Raw genomic sequence first — 24,542 nt, 5'->3', positions numbered from 1 at the left:
CCGCACGCCCTCGCGGGCTCTAACAGCGGGGACGGCGGCAGGGCGGTGCGGGGCTGGGTCTGACCCGGGTGGGCTGAGGGGAGGCGGCGAGAGGACGTGCGGCCGCCAGTCACAAATAACACTTTTTTTTTCCTTTTCTTTTTTTATTTCCCCCGTGGGTTTTTACCCCCCCTCCCCTTTTCCTGTCGGCGGGGGGGGGGGGGGGGCGGGAGCCGGGCCGGGTTGGGGAGGGGAGGGTTTCCCGGCGCTGAGGCGGCGGCGGGCGGGGAGGGCGGCCGCTCCCGCCGCTGCCCCAGACAGGGGGCGGGGCTGCGGCGGCGGGAGGGGTGGGGCGGCGCGCGCCGCCTGCGGGTTCGTGCCCGCGCGCCGCCGCCGCCGTCTCCGTGGCTGTCGCCGCCGCCGCCGTCTCCGCAGTGAGGTCACGGGTGGGCGGTGCGTGCGCGGCGCCTGTTCCGCTCCCCGGGCTGCCGGAGCCCCCGCGGCGCCGGGTGAGGAGCCGGGGAAGTTACCGGGGGGAGGCGGAGGGGCTTGTGGGGGAGGGGGCGCGGCCGGCCCCGCGGTGGGGGAGGGGCGGGAGCGCCTGAGGGGGATGGGGCTGAGCCGGGGAGGGGCGCGCCGTCCCCGGGGGAGGGAGCGGCGGCGGCGGCGGGCTGGGGGAAGGGGGTGCGGGCGGGCGTAGCGCGGGGGCGGCGGGGAGAGGGGGACAGGGAGGGAGCGAGGCGGCGGAGCGGAGCGGGGACGGCGGCGGGCTGCGCCCCCGGGGAGCCGGGCAAGGCGGAGGGGCGAGACCGGCGGCGGCGGCGGGCACGGGAGGGGGAGGGGGAGAGCCCTGCCCGGAGCGGTGCCGGCGGGGCTGAGGTGAGTCACGGCGCGGAGGGAGGGAGGAGGGTGCGAGCGGCGGGATGCGGCGTCCCGGGCCCTTCCGGGAAGGGGCTGCGGGGCGAGGGGCCGGTTGCCGGGCGGAGGGGACGGAGAGCGGCCCTCCTCCCTCCGGAGACCCCGACCTTCCAGGGTGTGCACGCCGTGAGGGAGCCGCGCCGGTGCCCCCCCCGCCCCCAGCCTGCCCGCGGCTCGCCGGCGGTGAAGGCAGCGCTTCGGGAGTTGTCTGCTGCTGCCAGCTGCACCCATCTGCCAGGGCTTGTAATGGGTTTTAAAGGCAAGCTCTCCGCGCGCTGATGTTTCGTAATTAATTGGGAAACGTATCCCTCCTTTGGCATGGCAAACTCAGGTTTTGGGATTGCTTGTGACTGACCTCTTTCTCTTTTCACAGGTTATCTGGCAAGGCTGACAGAACTCTGTTAGCACAGGACATGAAATTAGCCGATGGCCTGGACCTTACCTCTATTTCTGATACCTTGGGGTGGGAAAATTCTGACACGCAGCCGTGACATCTGTGCGAAAGGTGACTCTCTAGGGACGCTGCGTTTTGGCCGGCGATCTGGATCAGCCTTTAATTTGGGGATTTATTTGTGAACTACCACAGTAACTCTCGTGGTGGTGGTGAAATCATGGAGTTGGCAGCACAATAAAAGCAAGCCCTTAAGATCATGTGTTTGATCTCCAAGAACTGAAAGTGCTGAATAAAATTTTCATACAACTTAAACTAAATTTTGGATCGGTTGCATTAAGATCAGCGTTCTTCAAACAGAGACCGTTTTTCTATTTTAATATTTAAATAGAGACTTACTTGAAAAGACTATATTTTTTAAAGGAAAAAAATGATCAAGGATGGACACTCTTGCATCAACTCATCGTTTTTTACTAAATTGCTGTACAAGACTACTGTGTAAAATAGTGGGTAGTGTATGAAGAAAAGCCTTTTGTACACATACTGCAGCAGGTTTATTATAAGAGAAAATTGAACAAATAGCTATAAAACTAAAAGATAAATTTGTGTAACCTCTTCATTATTAATTTTATGGTATTACATGCAAAATGGGTTCCAGTTTTTACTGTTGGAGGCTGAAGAAGTAACATTTTACTGAAAGGAGTTTACTGAACTTGGTGTGCCTGAGGTAATCAAGATCACTTGAAATTGTTTTTTGTATGAACAAGCAGAAGAATGCACACTCAAGACTTCCTTAACTAAAGTTCTGGTGTTTAGCAATGGAAAGCCCACAAATAAACTTCCCTCTAGGTCTAGTTTCAGACCAAAAAAGGAGTGGGATCCAAGAGGATGGGAGTCCTCCATTAAAAAAAGCGATGACAGAAATGCATGTAAATAGCAAAGTACGAGTTGTAATAAATAAATTGCCAACAATAAAGAAGGAAAACTTGGACGAATATGACGAAACTCCTGTGGAGGCTGATGGGGAAACCACCAAGCCAAACAGTACTTCGCTACCTGAGCCTTTGAATTTAAATCCTGGGTTGAAACACACATTGGCACAGTTCCACTTGAGCAGCCAGAGTTCACTGGGTGGACCGGCAGCTTTTTCAGCTCGTTATTCCCAGGAAAGTATGTCACCCACTGTCTTCTTGCCTCTTCCATCGCCCCAAATCCTTTCTGGTCCACTGCTCATTCCTCCGGACAGCTCCACAGAACTCACCCAGACTGTACTGGAGGGGGAATCTATCTCTTGTTTTAAAGTCGGAGGAGAAAAAAGACTTTGCCTGCCTCAAGTGTTAAATTCAGTTCTCCGAGACTTTTCATTGCAGCAGATCAATACGGTGTGTGATGAACTGTATATATACTGCTCAAGGTGCACTTCTGACCAGCTTCATATTCTGAAGGTTTTGGGAATTCTTCCATTTAATGCTCCATCCTGTGGGTTAATTACACTGACTGATGCTCAGAGACTATGCAATGCTTTACTACGTCCTCGCACTTTTCCGCAAAATGGCAGTTTTCTCCCTGGTAAGAACACCTTGGCCCAATTGAAAGAGACTGGCAGTGCCTTTGAAGTAGAACACGAATGCCTGGGCAAGTGCCAGGGGTTGTTTGCACCTCAGTTCTACCTTGCGCCGGATGACCCATGTATCCAGTGTTTGGAGTGCTACGGGATGTTCTCACCCCAGACGTTTGTGATGCATTCGCACAGATCCCCAGACAAGAGGACCTGCCACTGGGGATTTGAATCGGCCAAGTGGCACTGCTACCTGCATATTAACCAAAAATACTTAGGAACGTCGGAGGAGCGGGAACTGAAGCATCTCTTGGAGGAAATGAAGGAGAAATTTAGCGAGAAAAATCAGAAAAGAACTCGGTCCAAAGTAAGTTCACCTGCTCTTGTAAAACTCCCAAATCTCTTTGTGCTCACACGTAAATACTTGTTCTGGAAGCGCCTCGCTTGCCTTTTGTAAATGGGAATGCTTGTCAAATCAAGCCTAAGTTAAATTTGTGAGAGAGCTTCACCATGGAAATACATTTCTCATTGAAAGGTGCGGTAATTTCTTTCCTCTTTGGGCTGTAAGTAACTTCATTCGAGCTGGTATGGCTTTGTTGGTTCTTGTTCTCTTCTAAGGTATACAGTCTCTGGAAAATTCAGAGCTATTGTGGAAATTTTCATTCTCCCATTTGACCTTTGAGTATGTTTTATGCAGTGTGTGTTGCAGCAGCTGAGCAAAGCAGAAAGGAGCTTGAAAATCAAGTATTACAAATTAATTCTTCATTTGTTATTTTTATTCCAGCACGCACACATGCGGTGTATGGCGACCTGGCTTGCTAACCACCCATCTCATGACTTTGCGTGCAGGGTAATGGTGCATTGATAAGTTGCTATTTAGAAGCCTGAAGTCTGCTTGTTCAGCAATAGCTTTCTGTTTAAACCACTTGTATAGAGAGATATGCCAAAAAGAGGGGGTTCTAAGCAGCCCAAGTAATGAGCTGTAGGCCGGTATCTTGACAATGGTTAATAATAGACGTCGTATTTTTTCCTAAAATACTGCTGCAAGTCTGTGCTGTGGTTCAAAAATACAGAGCTTATTTTTCCCTTAGAGAGCTTCTACTTTAAATAATAAGACAAGCACCAGATACATATCGAACATCATAGATGTTCCCATTCATAGAAAGTACAATTTTTTGGGTATAATTTAAACTTAAGAGGTTTTTAAATGGTTCCTGCCCTATGACTGTGTTTCTTTTCAGTGTATTTGGCATTTACATGTCTGTTTGATGGCTACTGCTTTGATTATATATCCATTTTGCCTGTTGGACATTTTGTGATGGATTTCAAAATAGCAGGAAGAGCAGTCCAGATGGTTCAGCCCAAAAAGGTGTGCTGTAAGTTGACACCTTTCAGCATAAACTTCTGAAAAGTTAGCATTGCAGAAAGGCTTACTGTAGTAACAGGTATTTTTACAGTTGTGCCAGTCTACAATAAGGGATTTTAACAGAAAATTTCCAGGAAAGTCTGCAATATGGCATGCTTCCACGTGCTGAATTAGTTGAAGGTGCAGGTAAGTTCATAGCAAGGAGACTTTGCTTTTCATCTGATAAAGACATGGCAGTCTTTATCCTTGCAATGCCAGTGTAGGGAATAAACTATAGGATGGTGCATGCATCAGTGGGAATAGTCTTCCATATTCATACCTATAATACTGCTTCCCTTTTCACAGTAGCAGATTTCAGACCACAAGATCTTTCAGTTTCGTGTGTACAGATGAAAAAACAGCTGAAATTAGCAGTAACAGTAATTTGGACTGGACTGGTGCAAATGAAATCCAAAAACTTTCTGGAGTCTTCCGTTGCAGACCTGTATAGTGCTTTCTTACGAAGCAGCATATGAAATCAGAATGAGAGAGAAACTGTGAAAACTTGAACAAAGATAAAATGGTGAGGGAGGGTTCTTTTTCTTTCTTTTGTCTCATGAATATCCATCTGGAAAGTACGAAAGATTAGAAGAGTTTAATAGGGGCGTGTTGGAGCACAGCCTCCATTTCCTTGTCCTGGAGAAGCTTGTGCTGCTTCAGTCGTCTTTTCTTTCCCTCAGTTCTGTGGTGTGAGAGAGGTATTAGGTACAAGGTGTGGACATTCCCTTTTCTTACACTCCTAGGGAAATTTATTTGCAAGATGTTCCATTTGCTATTCTGTCACCTTCTTACCACCTTTGCTGAGTCAATCCTCAGAAGTGCCAAAGCATCTTTGAAGTTATCTTGGAGGGCTCAGGAAGAACAGTTGCCCTTGGCTAGGTCTTTGTCCATCCAGTAATAACAAATTGTTAATTAAATCCCATAGTCTTGGGAGCATCCTAGGTCCTGTGCATTGCCTTTCTCCTTAGCGTTTCACTCTGAGTTTACTCACCTCACAGTGCAAGTACACTTTTGCTTTCAATATTTTAAGAGCAGACAATGTAGACCCTCGCCTGCTGTACTCACAAGCTTAATTCTTTTCTGTTCTTTGTGCTAATGAGAAAGCTGCAAGCTATATATTTGATTGTCACCGAGTTTCTCATTTTCTGTTGAGTTCTAGACTGCGGTGTAACATCCACCTGCTCTTCATGGGAACAGCTGTCACTAAGTCTCTGCTGATCTCTGCGCTCTCAGGTCCTCATTCCCTTTGACTTTGTGACGGTTTCTGATAATTGCTCTGCACTGAAACTTTTTCTTGCTTCTCAGACTAATTTCTTGAGTTCATCACTGTGTGTGAGCAAAAGCTCGCAATGTGGAGAGTTAACATTTCTTCTGAGTATTTTTATAAATTCCATCTCTGCTGAAACTACGGGCTTAATGATAAGGCTGGAACCACTACTTATCTATCTATTCTTTTTTCTTAAAAATAGCTTTCTACAACTAGCTTTAGAAGAAAAACAAGATGTATTTTTCATGTAGCCCTTTCAAACAGTTTAGGTAGAGGTAATTCAATGAATTTTAAGTTTACTTGGATATATTGCATTTATATTATGGTTTAAGAGCATCTAAGTGAAACAGATTGTTAGGTAAGGAAATATACATATATATATTGAAGTAGATACTTTACCTCTATTTTATTAGCCTGGATGGTGAGGGAGGAATTGTGTTAGGAAAAGACTTCATGTTTGTTTACAATTACCTTTCATTTTCTTTCCTAAGTAAAAATTTGATGGCATGTTATGTAATTCATTTGCAAAATGCACACTAATGGGTAGACAGTAGTTAGCTTCCATTTGAAATAGGTGGGAATGTAAAAATCTGACCCAATAACTTGAAAATACAGATTACCGGATATGTAATTCCACATACAAATATATAAACATGTTAAAATGTGAGTCCTAAAACATGGACAAGATGTGATTCAGAAGTTAAAATTGGATTACTGTGTACTAGTTGTAATATAAGAAGAATATATGTACATTATTTAAATTATTAGAATGATCTGAATAAGTAGAAAAAACTTGGCAAGTGTCAGGATGAGGCAATTTTTAGAGATTACTTGCTGTATTTCAGATCTTCTTTATTTAAAGTCTTGATTATGAATTTACCATTCTCGAGCTTAGCTTCCTTGTACCCTTCCTCCTTTCTATCTGTGTTGGAACTGATTTGAGGAACTGCAAGGGTGGAGTTAAATTTCAGTTTCATTGCTAGAGCTGAATTTAGTGGGCTGGAAGTTTTGACCAGAATATTGTAGATGGGATTTGGTCTCTGTCACGGTCAAGTGGCATTTGATTCTGCAGACGTTGATACAAGCCACATGTGTGTAATTGGGTACTCTCTTGACTGCCAGAGATGAAGTTCTGTGAGTTTATTTCAGGGTGTGTAAATATAAACATTTCTGATAATGTATCTTGTACACAAGAAATTGTGAAGATGTTAGAATGCTAGATGAAGCTTTTCGGACAGTAGGATTTTTTTTAGCTTTATGGGCTTTTTTTAAAATTGAGCAACTTTCCAAAGGTTGGAATGGTGTTAACTTTCTTCATAGCAGCCTGTATGGTGCTGTGCTTTGGATTTGTGGGTAAAACAGTATTGGTGACACACCAACGTTTTGGCTGCCGCTGAACAGTGCTTCCGCAGTGTCAACGCTTTCTCTGTTTAATGCTCGGCCCCTGCAGTGAGTAGGCAGGGGGTGGGCAAGAGGCTGGCAGGGGACACAGCTGGCCTACGTTGGCCAAGGAGATATTGCATACCACATAATGTCATGGTCAGCAAAAAAACTGGGGTGGAAGAAGAAGAAAGGGGGTTTTGGCACCCGAGGTGGATGTTGTTCAGAGACTGGCTGGGCATCAGTCTGCCTGTGGGAGGTGGTGAGCGATATCCTTTGCTTCACTTGTTTTTTTGTCTTTCCTTCACCTATTAAACTGTCTTTGTCTTGACCCATGAGCTTTCTTGCTTTCATCCCTGTCCCGCTGGGGGTGGTGGTGAGGGAGTGGCTGCGTGGGTGCTTGGTTGCTGGCTGGGGTCAACCAACCACACCTCACCCAAAAACCCGCTTCCCAAGGCTATTTTAATACAAAGAAATAAAGAATAAATTTCTTAGCTACGAGTCTTGTTTAAATATATGATGAGACACCTTTCACTTGCAATTCATAGTACCTTTGCAGTGGAGCACCAAGTATCACCAGTAACTTTGACTAAAGAGTAATTACAAGATGCACAGAAGTTTTTTAAGATGATCTATTCTGATGCTCCTGATTTAACTTTGTTTGTTACTGCAAAGGAAATGGAGTGGTCATGTTACTGCAGCAGCTTTGCCCACTTTTGCAATAAAAATTCGTGACAACTAAAGAAAGTTCTGTCTCTGGAATGCCAGTAATTGTTCCATTTTATTCACAGGTTTTATTTTGTAATAAAGTATCTGGCAAGTGCTTACTGGGATGTGGATACTTTATTGCAAAAGGCTCCTACAGCCTTTTGGGAGTCCTAGTTTCTGCTTTCTGTTTCTCCCAAACATTTTTAGCATGCCTCTGGCAGAGTAGTGGAAAGGGAGCAGAGCTTTTACATATGTTTGTAAAGAGATTTTCTGTTAATTTCATTGCTGCTTTGCCCATAATGGGAAATTGGAGAGTGAAGAAACTTCTGTGGCTTGCATCACCCTGCATCTCTGCCAAAGACACTGTTTTCCAGTACCCCAGTTTCTCTGGTGTGTATGTATTAATGGTGTAAATGCCATTCCACTGAGGAGCATTTATGAAAATGTAAATAACATGTACCCATCTTCCAATTACCAATTTATTTTCTTTTCTTTAGGCAGATTCACAGCAGAGCCTGGAATTATCGCAGTGGTATCCAGTTATAAAGCAAGAAGCAGAAACCGATCCTCAACCACCCTCCTTTTTCCATCCCAGGTAACTGAATTTCCCATGTAGAATTATAAGCACTGTATGTACAAGTATTTAAATACTTCTGGCTATTTAAAGATGTCATGATTTAACCCCAGCCACTCACTCACTCCTCCCCAGTGGGGTGGGGGAGCGAATCGGAAGAGTAAAAATGAGAAAACTCGTGGGTTGAGATAAAGACAGTTTAACAGGTAAAGCAAAAGCCGCGCACACAAGCAAAGCAAGGAATTCATGCACTCCTTCCCGTGGGCAGACAGATGTTCAGCCATCTCCAGGGAAGCAGGGCTCCATCACGCGTAACGGTGACTTGGGAAGACAAACACCATCACTCCGAATGTCCCCCCCTTCCTTCTTCTTCCCCAGCTTTATGTGCTGAGCATGACGCCATATGGTGTGGAATGTCCCTTTGGGCAGCTGGGGTCAGCTGTCCTGGCTGTGTCCCCTCCCAGCTTCTTGTGCACCCCCAGCCTGCTCGCTGGTGGGGTGGGGTGAGGAGCAGCAAAGGCCTTGACTGTGTGTCAGCACTGCTCAGCAATAGCTAAAGCATCCCTGTGTTATCAACACTGTTCTCAGCACAAATCCAAAACATAGCCCCATGCTAGCTACTGTGAAGAAAATTAACTCTACCCCGGCCAAAACCATCACGAAAGTTAATTCAAACTGAAAAAAATGTACTTGCAACCTGAGCCATTAGGAAAACTCTAAGGGATTGCACAGGAATAATTGAACACTAACTTTTTATGCATTTCTTTGCATAAATATTAATGAACTGCTTATGGGTGGTTTTTGGTACAGGACTCAAGCTGTGATCTGTGAGTGTTCTTCAGTAGGCAATACAATTGAAATGTAGTTACAATTTCCCTTTTCAGAGTAGAAATGACAGAAGGTAATTTTTAATCTTTTGTGTTACAATATAGCGCATGCATGTGGAAAGCTGCATAGGGCCTATTTACCATGAGTGCAACTTAATTTCCTTTCAAACAAGACTTCTAAAAGGTGTTCAAAGGCTTTCTTCCACACTGGAAAAATGGCTATGTCTGAATTGTCTGTTGATTAGTTTCCTGAGTTTAGAAACCAAGTGCATTTCCTTAACATAGTACAAAGTTTGTCATCTGCATCAACGAGGGAAACACTTTTTCTTGATGTACCTCTTACCCTCATCCCTGTGTGGTTATGCGTTTCCTGTATATGGCTGAGATCAGACTCTTTTGGCTAGCAGCATGCATCAAAGCAACAGACATGCATCAAACTAGTTTCCACGCAAACATGTGAATGGTGGAACTTCTGTGATGGTCCCTCAGTTTGCTGTTTCTATCGGTGCCTTCCTTCAGAACTAGGAGCAAGGAAAGTGTTGAAGACAGCAGTGTTAACTCCAGCATCGTGACACTGATTATCTTGGCACTGACCTTAACACATTTGGCACTCTTTTCCTTCTGTACTAGATAAAAGCTGAATGGCTAGGTTAGAGCGGTACAGAAGGATGCTCCCAGGAGTCCAGGAGCTGTGAAAATCCAGACGGATCGGTCAATATATCTGGGAAAGAAGGTCCAGCATAGGTCTCAGACATGCCCCAGCACCGTCAGTACACAGCTTTGCTATTTAAGGAGTGATATGCTCATTCCCACTACACTGATCGCTTCCCCCATCCTCCATTGCTAATAGAAGGATTATGAAAATGCTAGAGAGTCTGGATTCAATGGCATTCTAATTTCACTCTTTGCATTTAAATGAAGACTTCCTATGATTTTCTGTGTGATTTTTTTAATCAGCCATGTTTGAAAAATCCTCGTTTGATAGCCTCAAAACCTTATCTAGATAATCTACTCAGTGAAGATTAAGTGGGTCATTAGGATTTCCTTTTGCACAGGAAAAATTTAAAAAGGATGTGCTTATTTTTCATGGAAGCTTTTACAATTTGAAATCATGTTAAATTAAACTCACTGCTCTCTACCAGTCATCATTTATTATGCCTTACCTTTCATTCTTAATTTTATTGTTCCACTGTTTCAGTTACTACCTTTATATGTGTGATAAAGTGGTTGCCCCAAATGTATCTCTTGCATCACAATATAAGGATGTTGCAAAAACAACAGTCAAAGCTTCAGAAGTAATTAAATCCTCACCTGGACAGTCAGAGAAGAAGCTCAGTAGTGGAAAGCACAAAAAAGCTGCCTCCTATCCAGAGCTTTCTCTTGAAGAACAGGAAAAAATTGACTTGAAAACTGGCATGGAGCAGCATAAACGTTTAGGTGAGTAGTGAAAATTACATTGAAGTCTTCAATTTTTGTACCATATAATTTTGGAAAGCTCTACACCAAGCTAGTATTTTGTGATGTCACTTCAGTTTTCCAAAAATTCTTTTGACCCTTTTATAATCTTCAGTTTTCTTTGCATTTTTTTCACTCTGTGAAATTTCTGTGATTTCTGTGCTGTGTTCTTCTGTTCTCTGTAGATCCACCTGTGTCAACTCGTGCTGCAAGAAGTGGAAAATCTGAACGTGTTTCTTCCAAAATCACTAGAGACTCTAGCCGTGTTGAAGTAGGTAGTGATGGGCGAACCTTGTCCCCCACTCTCATGAAAGACATCAGTTGTGAAGATGACAAGGGAAGGATCATGGAAGAAGTAATGAAAACCTACATCAAACAGCAAGAAAAACTCAATACTATTTTGCGGCGGAAACAGCAGCTTCAAATGGTACAGTGCCAATCTAAGTGCATTTCACTTCTGACATCAGAAAACTGATGTTAGCTTGTTGGTTCTAGAATCAATATCACAGATTACATTCATTTAGAAACACCAAAACACACAGATAATTTCCCCCCCGGCTTGAATCCAGACACCAAATCCTTAATATCCGTTATGCTCATTAGGTTTGAGTCCACTAATAATTGGTATCTTTTCAGTTTGCAACTACTGTGTTCAAGCAGCTCCTTCTTTCATTTTATCCAAATGAAAACTAATTCTTTCACTTTAAAATGTTTTCCAAACATTTAAGTATTTTGGCAAATATAGTTTAAGTGCTCTAAAATTTCTCAGTTTTCAGGATTTTAAAGATGCAGACATCGGTGTTCTAGGAATGGTCTTATCACTGCCCTATATAAAAAAGAATGCCACCTTCCCATTTCTATTTGATAAGCCCTTGTTTTTAGGGGGATTTTATTAGTCTTTTTTAATAATGGATGACATTAGAAGCTGGCATTCACTTGTGATTTTACCTCATTTTTGTTTTCTGAATTAAGGTAAATACTGTCTTCGCTTCATACTTTCATAGATCAGACCTAATAGTTTAGTTTAGTTTATTTAATGTTAAGCTCAGAATCTATGAGCTCAGATAGGGCCCTAGAGCTGCTACTTTTAAGTTGTTCTGCTGTTGGAGGTAAAGCTTGTAGATAAGTTAAAAAAAATTAAGACTTTAAAAAATATCAAAATGCTAGTGGAAAAATAAATCAAACACATTTATTCTGTTTTCTGATGATGCACTTCTTACATTTTCAAAGTATATTTCAGTAAATCAGTGCTGCTGCTTTCTGAGGTTCACTGCTGGAAGTTGTGAATCTGTTTCTGAAAGCTCCGTGTACTTGGAAGTATAAATAATTTCTTAAAAATGAAATGCTTGCTACAGAATTCCAGGCTGTCATTGATAAGTAGATAAATACCATTATCAGGCCATTGTTATCAGTAGATAAATGTGCTCTTTTTGACCTCCTTGTTTCCAGATACACATTTAAATTAAGTTTTTTACTTTTTGGGTCTTAGAACCAAGGTGTATGTGATCCTGATTTTTCTTGACAGGAAGTGGAAATGTTAAGCAACTCTAAAGCTATGAAGGAACTAACTGAAGAGCAGCAGAATTTACAAAAAGAACTTGAATGTTTGCAAACAGAGCATGCTCAAAGAATGGAAGAATTTTATTTTGAGCAGAGAGACTTGGAGAAGAAACTGGACCACGTGATGAAGCAGAAGTGTAGCTGTGATTCCAATTTAGAAAAAGACAAAGAAGCTGAATATGCAGCCCAGGTGAGAAGGGAAAGTTCGTTTCAAACCAAACCGTATTTGGTGTATCACGAAATTGTGAAGCTATTGCTCAGCCACCTTAAAGTTTAATCTTCTCCATGCGTTCTGATACCATAGACGAATACCAAAATAGGTCACAGTGACAGCAATATTTATTTCCCTGTTCCTTGATTGAAACTGAGGTAGAATGCAACTTACAGAAACTTATGATGCTATTGATGAAATACTGATTTTAAACATAAGGTCTGTTACATCCTTATTTAAAACAAGTTGAGTTTTTAATGTATATAGGCTTGCTCATGTTATAGAATTAAACATTCTCATTTTAGTTATAGAAATAAGCTATTCCACTTTTTCTTACTTTTATGTTAAAAAAAAAAATCCAAACCTCTCAAGCACCTTTTTGTCAGATTAGTAGCATACCTTGCTGCTCTTTCTGTTCCTTGGTGGTAGAATCTTCTGCACTATCTGATGAGCCCCCTTCTGTGCTCTATCAAAGCATTTGGTCAAGAGTTCTCTTGGAAATGAAAATCATATTCTTGTCTCTCATTCCTGCCTCTTGGGTTCATATGGCAGAACCTATGGAGATTTTTTTTTCTTTCACTTTCTTTTTAACTTTTACTATTGCTTCTTTATGTTGGAGGTTATTCATGTCATTCCAATGGGAAAAATATAGTTAATGCCAAAGGGAGCCTTGGAATGCCCCTTTCCAAAATCAGTTGCAGTTATGATTAAATGTATAGTGATGTATTTTGTACTGTGTCACAGAAAACTAGTCTTAACAGGTTTTTTAAAGTAAACGAAATCTAAAACTTAAGCTCAGTAAAGCTTTGTGGTCATGTGATCATAGCTGTGTATATTTCCTGTTCTTACTGTCTCAAACTAAGAAACAGGCAGTACTTGAGAGACAGGTTTTGGTATTTTGGGGGAGTAAGGCAGAGACTAGCATCATAAATCCTTCTCATGAATTTAATTTTGTGACATCCCACTCCACAGATTCTTAGCCTTTGCTGCCAGAAATAATCCTCTCTGACTAAGGCCTGATTTACTAAACATCTGGTACAAGCCCTATTACTGCAAGTAACAACATGTTCTAATTTATGAAGATAATCATGTATAGCATGTTTTATATGGCTTGCGTAGCTTACTTGCTTTAGAGGGTAAAAGCCATAGATTGTTCCCCAAGGGTATTGGTTGATTCTTTCTTTTGAAGTTAGACTTTGAAAACTAAATACATTCCTTGCGTGAACGTTTACTCTGTTATTACCTGTGTGGTAGAGCTATCCGCAACATATAATTTGAATCTTTTTCTCCATTTATCACATCTTACAATAGATTTTGGACCCTAGGTTCCAAGCAGTTGTCAGAAGTACCTGAGTTAAACAGAGGTCCTGGCAACAGGTAACTTCCCCAACCTGTGTATACAGCATTTAAAAAAGCCTTAATCTGATGTCTTCTTGAAGCAGTTGCCCAGGCTGCCCTTTCTCTCTGAGACCTGTGGACTGGGAGGAACCCTCCTTGTACATTAAACAAAATTATTAATTTGGGATTTGGAACTTGTTTAAATGTCTGGTCTTCTTTCTAGGCCTGCCTGAAAATGCACTAAGTGTCTTCTCCCCCTTTTTGACTTCTTTATTGAGTTGTCTAGTTTAATTATTGCTTTACCCTGTCAATCACAATAGGGCAGTATAACCAGTACTGGAACCTTTCCTTAGAGCTGGAAATCAAAATGCAACCAGAGACGTGCTTATGTAGTACGTGCTGTAACATGCAGGCAGTGGGCATTACCGTACTGCAACAGTTTACTTAGTCAAAGTAGTGGAGTCAGAAGACTTGCATTAATAGCCTGTTGCTGTCTAAGAACCACTTAAATATTTCTGATTATACTAAGAACCGTTTAAATATTTCCGATTATACAAGTGGAGATGAAGGTCCACTGAATGTGGTGTTTCTCTAAAATCAGCATTGCAGTTCCTTTGCCCAGTACATTTTATAACAATTGGTGAACACCAGTGATCCTGTATGCTCCTGCTTCTTCCCTTCTCATGAGCTCTCTTCCTCATTTTCAGTGAGATGTATGCTTAGTGATGATTTAGATCAGAGAGATACCTATCATCATAAAGGCAGATGGATTTTTTAGATTCAGTGAGGTCTTTTTGTAAGAAATAACCCCTTAAATCAATGGTAGAGAAGATAACTGGTTTCCAGTCTCCTCCCTGGTTTAACTGCTGGTAGTATACCTATAAGCAATTTGACAGTAACTTTCCCACACTTGAAAAATTCATCAGACATTTCCAGATCTCACTGTAAATAAGTTTTGATGACACTCTAGCAAGTTTGAGGTTTACTGTACTCCAAAGATGAAAAAATTATTTAATTTCTGTGTTTAAACACAAAATGTTTCACAAAAAAATTTGAGTGGACTCATGTTTATATTTGAACACACACATAAATGCACAGGCAGTTAGGTTCAAGATTTTCTGAATCTCATTTCTGGTAATTCTGTTTCGTTTATGCTAAAGGGTATCAGAGAACAGTGTTGGTGGTTTTGTTTGTTCTAGAAATGCATTAAGGCTTTGAAATAAAGAAGTAATATTTTGTCAGGTAGGAGAAATGAACCTGCGAAATGAAAAAGTGCTATTTATTCTGGGATTTGTGAAACATCTGATGCAGACATCATCACAATCTTCCTAACAGGTTATATGTATTATTGACACGGTCTGGTGTGACAGTTTATATAACTACAATTTACATGTATTTAAAAATTAGACTTTTCCATTTTTTATAATATTGTGGTGTTTATGCAGCTTTCCATATTGATGTCATTTGCTAATGGTGTAGTAGGTAACTGCATAACTCTTGACAACTGTAGAAGATGAGCTGATAGATGCTGGTGAACAGAAGTATTTTTATCTGATGCATACGGGTGGTCATCAGTGGCATCTTGAATAGTTGACGTTTACAAATAAGTTTGCTAAAATTTGCTCTGCCGCTCTGTCTCTCCTCTCTATTTTACAGCTAGCAGAATTGAGACAGAGATTGGATCATGCGGAGGCAGATAGACAAGAGCTTCAAGATGAACTAAGACAAGAACGAGAGGCAAGGGAAAAGTTAGAGATGATGATAAAGGAATTGAAGCTACAGATCTTGAAATCTTCAAAAAATGGAAAAGGAAAATAGAAATTGGAAGAGGAAGTGTGACTGCGTCCTTCGAACAGGGTGTTTTGGTTTTTAATGAATTGTGAGCAGTTTCTGTGTGATAAGAAAAAGTATTCTCTACAGATTTCTATTTCCCAGACAAGGCCAGATGAAGATATACATATATATAAATAAATAGAGATAGATAGGTATACATTTTTAGATTTTCCTAACCAATGAAAATCTGCATTTATTTGTACTGGTGTTTTTCTCAAACAACGAAAAATATGAAACTCTTGATTTAGAGTGACCAGTTTCTGTCTATTTCTAATGCAGTCTTGAGGACTCTCTACCTTTTAACATTGTCTGTTAAAATATATGTGGTGATCTTTATTTTGCTATCAATTGCACATCCAGTTATCAAAATACATTAAAAACATCCTGAATTCTTCAAGGTCAAAAACAGTTTGGGTTTCAGTGAGAATTCTGTGTTCTCGAACTGGGGAAAGTAAAGGCAGCTTTTCATCTGTAAGTTAATACTCAAAATCGCCACAATGATAGATGATCGATCATCAAAAGTGATTTACCAGCGTGAATATTTCCCATAATTTCATTGTGTGAAGTCAAGCTGATATTTTCAGTATTTTTCTATTTTAACAACTCATTATCAATCTAAAGCGTTTTAGAGCCAGCATTTGCTTGCCATGCTGGAAGAAGAAAATATTAGGGTTTTTTTGTAAATTAAAAAATTTACAATTACAATGGAATCTTTGGAAATTAAAAATTCACATAATTTCTTTTGTTGTCTTCTATATAGTAGGTATGAAAGAAACGTTAATAAAAGGCTTAAAGGTGGGGCTTTTCCTTCTAGAAACCGAGAAAGCTTGACTTAACTGGTTTTCAGATACTAATGCTTTCAAGAAAAATAATATTTATTAAAAATAGGTATTAGTTTCTTTAGTACCCTAAGCCTCCACACTTTGAGCTTCTTGCCAACTTGTGGATTTTTCTTTCATTACATAGAACAGGCCTTAACTGACATTGCGATAATAGCTTAAAACATAAAGTTCTGAGATACGGCACTTTGAAAATCATTTTGATAGTCTCTGTATTTGAATGGCATGGTAATTTACCATGAATTACGAAATACAGCATGTTTGTTAAGCTATAGCATTTGAAAAAGTGTAATTGTACAGAATTACTGTTTTATGTATATATAATGTTTTAGTACTTCAGAAGTCTGGTTCCTAGTGGATTAAACGCATGACTACAAAGTTGGATGAAGAAATACTTTTTTGCACTTCTCTCCAAAAAGTTTGATATAGCTGACAGATGTTAGCTGATTATGTCAGTGACTAGGAATATTTTAGTAGTTCTAGTATTTCACTACATAATTTTAACCTGTGCTTTAGCTTCTGGTTTTGAGATGCTTAGGTTTATTATTCTCTCAATAATTCAGTTAATTCTGGATGAAACCACTAGTAAAAGCCTACATTGATTCTTTTTTCCTGGCCTAGTAAAACTGAAAACTTCTGAGTTCTTTTTTGTTTCTCTTTTAGTGGTATGACAGGACTGAATATCACGGAGAAAGATAAAATTGCACATAACTTTAAATTGAATGAGAAACGAAGTGGTAAATTAAATGTCATGGAGTCATAGGATGATTCTTTTATAGCTGTGTATAATTTTGTTTATGGACTCTGTGTCATATTTACACTGACAATTAAAGCAGTTTAGATGAAAAAATATCAAACAATTTTTTTTGTCAGTGTTGATCAGAAAAGAGAACCCAGATTACATTTTTCCCTTCTTCAACTCCATCTCTAAATTATTGCTTTAAAGAAAAAAGAAAAAAGCCTGTCTTTGCAGCATAGCAATGCTTTGGAAGGAAAGGTGTTGAGTATAAATGATTCTGGTTGTGTATGCACCACTTGCTCTAAAAACACAATGAATGTTTTATTGTAACAACCACCAAAAACATGGCTATAGGGAGAGTAGGCAGGAATATTGGTAAAAGTGTGATTATTAGACGCTGGAGCTTGGAGTAGTCCAACTTGATTGGCAGAACCGATGTTGGATTGGCTAGATGGGCAAGTAAGAAAACACCATCCTGGGAAACTGAAAAGTTTCATCAGGGTATTATCAAAGGATCAAAGATACTGTTTCTAGTTGCTTTTCAGTATCAGTGTTTTGAATCAGACTTGTTCGATTGTCAGTATAGATAAGGCCATACAGACTTGCTTAATACAGCTGCAGTAACTAATTTACCACAGTATTTATAGCTTAGCTGTTGAATGTATGGAATCCTCATGGGATTATTATATTAGAATACTGTATATCCTGTTTTCATTCGGGTCTTGTCTATGTTAAGTGACTTCTGCTCAAATTTCCCCGTTTGCCGCCAGCTGATCTTCAGCAGTGGCAATTGCAGTGGCGTACTAGTACAGCCCGGGTTCCTGTGCCTCAGCCGGCACTTCAGCCATCTCTCAACCAGCTGTTAACTGGCTTATACTGTAGGCTATTAAAATGCTGGTGGCCATAGTTTGTACTGATATTTTCACTGTTGCAGCAACTCAAGCAGCTATATGAAGTTTTAGCAATTCCAGCTGCAGATAAGGCCTCCTAATTGTTTTAAAATGTCCGGCTGAAAAAGCTAATGGAACATTTATTAAAATGACTTTAAAAGTAGCTTTGTAAATATTCCATTTAGTTAATCTAAAGTTAGAATGCATTTTAAATTATTGTAATCCTCTTAAAATTCTTAAATATTACTTCAGGCTCTTTACCGAACATAAATAATTTTCATATGTGTAGACTTAATTTTATACTGATTTTAAGTAATAATGTATACATAAATGTGCCATAGATTTTGTGTGTTCACAGTCTTTGAAAGATAGTTTTTTAGTAAATTGTAAATAATACAGTATAAGTTCTAGAACAAATATATGTTGACCTTTTTTCACTACCTTATACTAGTTATATTGAATGGTTTATTTTACAGCCTAATATAGGAACTTGGAATGCACACTTAAGGGCCCTCACTTAAGTGCACACTTAATGGTAGAAACTAATTCTCTCATTAGGTCCTCACTTTTTGTCATGGCATGCTCATTTTATGTATTATTATTTGTTTTGCCTTCAGTTATTGCTTGCTGATCTTTCAGGCAGGATGTCATTTTCCCAGATAGTTGTGACATGAAGCCTTTAGGAAAAAATCTTAAAATTGTCCCTAATTTTGAAAGTTGCATTATTAAACACCTAGACCAAGGTCAAAGTTGCCTCATGCGCCTTTTGGAACAAAGTAAGTAGGATTCAAGGTGAATATCTAATTTGCTCCTATTCTTTTTTGGAAGAGGACTTTCACATGCTTTGTGTACTCTTATAAACATGAAAATATACGAGCTTAGAGAGTAAAACTCTTGTAATTTCGGCAGTCTGAAAGCACCCTCGTTCACAGTGTAGCTATGTATCCCTAGACGAAAGAGATTTTTATCTGAGTCTCCGAACTTAACTAAGTCTATGTTTTAGTTTTTGTAAAGCATATCGTTTAGCTTGAGTATTTAGATAAATGTAGTTATGTTTCACATTCTTAAACTAATTTTATTCTATATTTAATATATTAATAGCTTAGGTGTAAAATCATTTGTATATAGTAAAGGCATAATGCAATTAGTGAAGTAGGAAAAGTTGAATGGGAGCATAAAGCTACTGATGGCCTGAAAAAATAAGGCCCGTATTTTAGAAGTCATGACGTTTTATTCATACATTCTTGTTTTATATCCGGGGAGGGGATAGCTAGAATGTGTTATGAAATTTTTGGAAAACTTTCCTAGCATTAGTTGTGAGGTTGGCCTTGAAATGCTGTCATGGTCAGCTTCCTAGAATTCATTTGTTTGTAGAGTATATATTTTGATTGTCAGTAAAGATAACAACTTTGTATTTTTTCTGCACTTAATTCGTGTAATTAATCCACACAACAGAGTTTTCTATAACATGGTGAAGTCGGCAAAAGACGTTATTACACCTACCTGTTAATCTGTGCTTGCAATATTTCAGTAATTTTATTTAAGCTGTCACTAGTTAGCAGCAGAATGCTGCAAATTTCAATTTTCTTTTTGCTCATTAACATTTGTAGTGCGAGTATTCATCACTTTTCATTACAGAAAGCTTGTAGAATTTTCTATTTGTTGCATATTTCTATTTCAAAAAGATCCATTTTTTAGCTTTTGTGAAAGCAGTTATTGCTTACAAATTGCATGACAATTTTGTAGTGTGTCTCCATTACTTAGAAAATTGGGGTTTTTCAGGGTTAGTGGTTCAGTTGGAAAATGCTTGAAAAATTAGTTTTAAGCACTTCATCAAGCACAGCAAACAAATGGTATAAAATTTTGCTATTTGAAAATTGATTAGATGTAACAATATCAATTGAATTTTTTTTCTTCAAATATAGATACCTCACTTAAAGGAAAGCACAGCTGTACTGTATTTACACTAATTCTAGGAAATAATAAAAAGTTGGTCTAAACATTTTGTTGCCATTATGTTGCTTTCTGTGATTGACGAAATCTGTTTTTGTGTTTTCATACTCACTCTCGAAAGTATTTATTGATGTTGACATGCCAGTATAATTATCTTAATGAATTACAGAAAGTAGCTGCAAAACAACAGAGTCTGTGTTAGCTCAAGGCAACAGGTTGAATGACTATTCTGAAACCATAGTAAAAGCCTGTGAAAAATGATCAGTGCATTCAACAATTTTTAATACTTTGCCAATGATGTACAGTCTTATTGTTAGAGTTGCTGTGGTTGCATTACATGACACACAAAACTGTCCTCTACCTCACGAGAGATTTAACAGATATTTTATATGGTTTTAGTAAACAAGATGCATCTATCTGGTCACTTAGTTTACAAATTTTGAATTATATTTATTGAAACATGACATACTGTGCTCTTAGCTTATACCTCAATTGTATTTTGTGCTGTTATCCATTTTCATGCCATGTAAATACCTGTATAGATTGTGGATTCAAAAACAAATAAAGAACTGTAATGTCAGAACACTGGTCTTCGTAATATTTTTGAACACTGACTTCTAAACGTGACTTTTTGAAAGGTGTTTAACAACAGTGCTTTTCTAAGGAGGACAGAGTCTTCCTTGCTTTGGTTACAGTAAATTAAAACCTGATTACGCTGAAACGTGTTAGCAGAACTCCCGCTGCCTGCAGCAGGTCCCCAGTTTTCTAAAGGGCAATTTTAGCAGAATCTACAAGATCAATAGCCCTCCCTCACCATGAGTCCATTTTCTAAACCTCTTATGGCTCTGTGGAGATCTTACTGACACTAGGATTTCTATGTATCTTGACTTAAAGTTGGTGTTTATATGTCTAAATACAACCACTTGTGCATTTGGCATGTTTTCTGGTGCACAGCTTCTGTTGCTAGTTGACTACTCCAGCAGTGTTTGAGTTGTTCACACCTCTCCTTATGGCTTAGTAATGAACAGGATAAAAACCACACATTGCTGTTGCTGAGATTTATAAAAAGTTAAAATCCGAAATGAGAATTATACTTTATTTGCTGATGGAAAATATGCCCTACAGTGGCTCTCAGTTCTTAGTTTCTGTAAATCACGTGATTACGTTGCTTAACATTTTTGTCTACCATCAGGGAGCTTAAATAGCAGAAAATTCAGAATAGAAGAGAGAGGAGCCGTTCCTGTACGCTATATATGAATGGGTCTTCCGTTCAGGTTGAGCTTCCCCACTTAGAACAAGAGGTTATATTCTGTTGGTCACTTAAAAAAATCTAGACGTAGTAAATATAACTTGTACTACAAATAATATTTTTGAGATTTTCTAGGTGATTTTATTCATACTAAGGGTTTGGGTTTTTTTGACAGATAACCAAGCGCGGTCCCATAGATATTTTTAGATCTACACACTTAGATATTTTTCCTTCCCCTCAAATCAGGGCAAAAATGCTTTGTCCTTGTTTTAAGGTACTGGTCTTGCATATAGGAAATCCTGATTGTTTCTGATTATTGCAAACCCTTAATGCTACCGTGTTCTTGCCTGTATTTTACAGCTGAAGAGAGAAATGAGCGGTATTAACCAGGGTGAAGAAGCAATTGGTAATACTTTGATGAGCTGAGCTTTTAGTATGGAAGAAAATTAACAACTAGCTGTACCACTTAAAGAGTTAACCCTGTTTATTTCTGCATCCCATGTCATATTTTTATACTGCTGTATTTCCAAGTGAGGGAGAAGCTATCGGGCTGAAAATGCTGCAAAGAAAAAGTTCAAGGTGAGTCATTTGTATGAGAAAAAGTCACAGGGTGTTGATAGCTTGTGTAAGTATGACTAATTGCAATCCCTGTCATTTGTCAGAGAAAACGGTGCTGATCAAGGAAAAACTGCTTGAGTGACTGGGTAAAAAGGTTGATTTTTAAGGGTTGTTCACCCTGTTGGTGAAATAAATGCATGTGTAGCACTTTCTTTAAAAATGGCAAATTTTAAGAATATTGCCCTAAGTGTATCAGTTTATTTAGCATATTGCTGGTAAGTCATTCTTCTTTGTTTCTTCTTTTATTGGTCTTGTGAATCGTTGTTCACTTGTAGCATACTAACTTATATTCACTTAAACACTGGTAGTGTTATTTACAACAGTGACAAAATAGTAAATGTTTCTTGTCCCTATCGACATTAATGAAATAATTCAGCTGTGCCCTGTGGGCACCAGATCGAGTACTGTTGAATAGTATTAGTTACTGAAGTGTAAAATTTACTTCTTGCCAGTTGAGCTGCTGCACGCTCTTCGAAGTGTGAAGCATTTGTGAAGGCAGACACGGCAGGGTAAGGAGCTTCCGTGGTTAAGGAGTTGGTCTCATAACTGTAGGAGACTGAATTACAGTAGGATGTGTCCACAGCCTTCGAATTAGTATCCTGCAGCATTTTAAAAAGCCGTCTTTTGTGCATTAGGATGTGCCTGCACTATCACCATGTAAAATGCTTCTAATCTCAGCCTCGGGATGAAATGGGATATCAAGATGTTGCAAACTTGTCTGGTGTTTTGAAGAAAAATTAAATACTTTGAGGTGTATTAGAAATCTAAGTTTTAGCGTGATTTAGATCAAATGCCTGTTTTTTAACCTCCAAAGGACTGCGTGGTGACAGTATCATTAGATGACAGAGGTTGGGGTCAGTCGTCCCAAAGTGGTTAACTATCCTTATGCCTGGTATTAATCAAAAAGCAGTATTAAACTATGTGCATTTATCCTTGATAGAAACAGATCAGATGTTTAATTTATAAAATGCTATAAAGTTAGCTTGAGGAAATGCTAGACTGAAAAAATGCAAACTGAGTCAGCCAAGGGGAGAGGCAGGAACGTGTTCGTTTGTCAGCTCGTCTCCTTCTAAATTCAGGAGGTGACGCATGATCTGTCCAACGCAACTGCGTGATCCAAGAAGTGGAACACCACCAGTTTCACTTGAGAGATGACAAGTTTATCTCCTGAATAATAAATAAGCAGAAATATTGTTTGGGGAAAGATTAAATCCATCTAGAATCGAACCCTAGACAGCGTGAAAATGGTGGTTGGATATAAGTAACAGCGTGCTCCACCTGAAGTGGGTGCAGGAGAGGAATAAGCTACGTAAAAAGGTGGAATCACATCGGGAAAGTCAATGGGAGGCCAGCTGGCAGCATGGCTTCACAAAAATACCACAAACCAGGCACAGAAAAAAACCAAGGAGTAACCAACAATATAAAACAAATGTGAAAACAACTATTACATTTCTATTTATTATAAAAGCTCCTCTTCAAAGATAACTTTTGACTATTTATGTAGTAACTCTAGCGTTCAGATGAAGCTTTGACAAAACAAAACTGTGGCCTCATGTCCTTGAATTTTGAATCTAAGGAACATGTGACGAAGCTTAGGACAGTCTTGTTCATGTTTTTCACTTTATTTGCTGGGAAAAAAACCACTATTGGATGAAAAGCAGGAGATATTTCATTCCCGGCACCTTCATCTTGGAGTGTAGCTTCCAATATTTCTTTTTCGCTAACAGCTGTAGGAATGAATCAAATTCCTTGCTCTGTCATTTTCCTGTCCATTTTCCCTTCCCCCTTGCAATGGGGACAGCTCTCCACTAGTGGTCTCTCCAGGCACGTTTTATCTGCCTAGATCCCAACCTTCCCTGGGCAAAATTAGCAGCGCTGGAGGACGCACACTGATGAAATTTCATTAGGGATGTGTTGGCACCCGGGAACATAGATATGTGTTTGTGAAAATACGAAGTAAAATTAGGAAAATATCCTGCCTGCCTGTTTCTCCTGATGCAGAACGGGCTGTGAAGTTTTTCTTCTTTTGACATTTTGAAGTGGGCTGTTTCTTCTTCTATCAAGTAGACTAAAATTTACACCCATAATGAGTCTGAGTAAAAAGCTGCTCATTTGAATTTTAGAATTCAGAAGTGGAAATAAGGTGCTGTTAAAAACATACTTAAGACTCCGTGAGTGTTAGTTAATAATTCTGAAAACCCAGGCACAAGCAGAGAATGCAGTGATGGGTCTTTTATGTTTTTGCAGTTACTGAAAACATCAGGAAAGACCCAAGACTGATTTTGTACTTTTACTGCAGCCGTGCTGATGGCTTTGATGAGATGATCAATTCCACCTCTTGAGTAACTCTGTCCACCAAGTTTCTTGCCCTGTCTTTCCATGAAGAGGTACTGGTGTGATCATTTGTCTTCAGCTCGAAAACACTGCCTTAATTTTTCTCCCTTGTTGCTAAATTTTGAGTAGTCAGGCTGTTTGCATTTGAATAAAGCAGTCTGGTTTGTTTTTCAAGCACGGGTGGGTGTAATTCTGCCTCTCCTCCTCTCCACACCCTCCTTCCCCTCCGACTCTCTTGATGAACTGGCAGAAGTTGGGGCTCCCTGCTCGCTCCTCCCATGCACTATGGGGCTGGAGGCAGCTCTAACCCCTCCCAGGGAGGGAGCTGGGCAGAGGCAGCCGAGTGCTTGCAGCAGTGCCTGATCAGGGACCTCGTCCTACCAAACCCCCGTCCCTCCAGCTCCCAGCTCGCAGTAGGTCCCAGCAGCCGGGATTCGCAGCAGGGAGCTCGCCGGCCAGCTTTGCTGAACCCCTGCGGGCGCTCTCCTGTCCAGCTCGCCCCACCAAGGGATCGAG

General features: G+C 39.9%; 1 protein-coding gene across 2 annotated transcripts; it reads left to right on the top strand.

The window, feature by feature from the left end:
* The first annotated feature begins 331 nt into the window (after positions 1-331).
* Positions 332-20,402, top strand: SKIL (SKI like proto-oncogene). 2 transcript variants are annotated; one of them, XM_072867110.1, is made up of 7 exons: positions 332-488; positions 1,271-3,213; positions 8,104-8,201; positions 10,206-10,444; positions 10,648-10,889; positions 11,988-12,212; positions 15,228-20,402. In XM_072867110.1, the coding sequence occupies exons 2-7, from the start codon at positions 2,107-2,109 to the stop codon at positions 15,387-15,389; spliced, it is 2,073 nt and encodes a 690-aa protein (XP_072723211.1). In that variant the 5' UTR covers positions 332-488; positions 1,271-2,106; the 3' UTR covers positions 15,390-20,402. The 2 variants fall into 2 exon arrangements, with proteins under 2 accessions (XP_072723211.1, XP_072723212.1); XM_072867111.1 differs by lacking the exon at positions 332-488 and adding an exon at positions 938-1,156.
* Positions 20,403-24,542: the final 4,140 nt, after the last annotated feature.

The sequence above is a fragment of the Ciconia boyciana genome, chromosome 7 (assembly GCF_034638445.1).
Source record: "Ciconia boyciana chromosome 7, ASM3463844v1, whole genome shotgun sequence".
NCBI lineage: Eukaryota > Metazoa > Chordata > Aves > Ciconiiformes > Ciconiidae > Ciconia > Ciconia boyciana.
Note: the sequence above shows the minus strand (reverse complement) of the source record. Positions and strands in the feature narration are given on the sequence as shown.

Bases quoted from the DNA above. Each gene is read 5' to 3' on its own strand.
- SKIL (XM_072867110.1), top strand. From the start codon at position 2,107: ATGGAAAGCCCACAAATAAACTTCCCTCTAGGTCTAGTTTCAGACCAA. The intron at 10,890-11,987 runs GTACAGTGCCAA...TTTTCTTGACAG, and splicing joins GGAAACAGCAGCTTCAAATG to GAAGTGGAAATGTTAAGCAA. The intron at 12,213-15,227 runs GTGAGAAGGGAA...TCTATTTTACAG, and splicing joins AAGCTGAATATGCAGCCCAG to CTAGCAGAATTGAGACAGAG.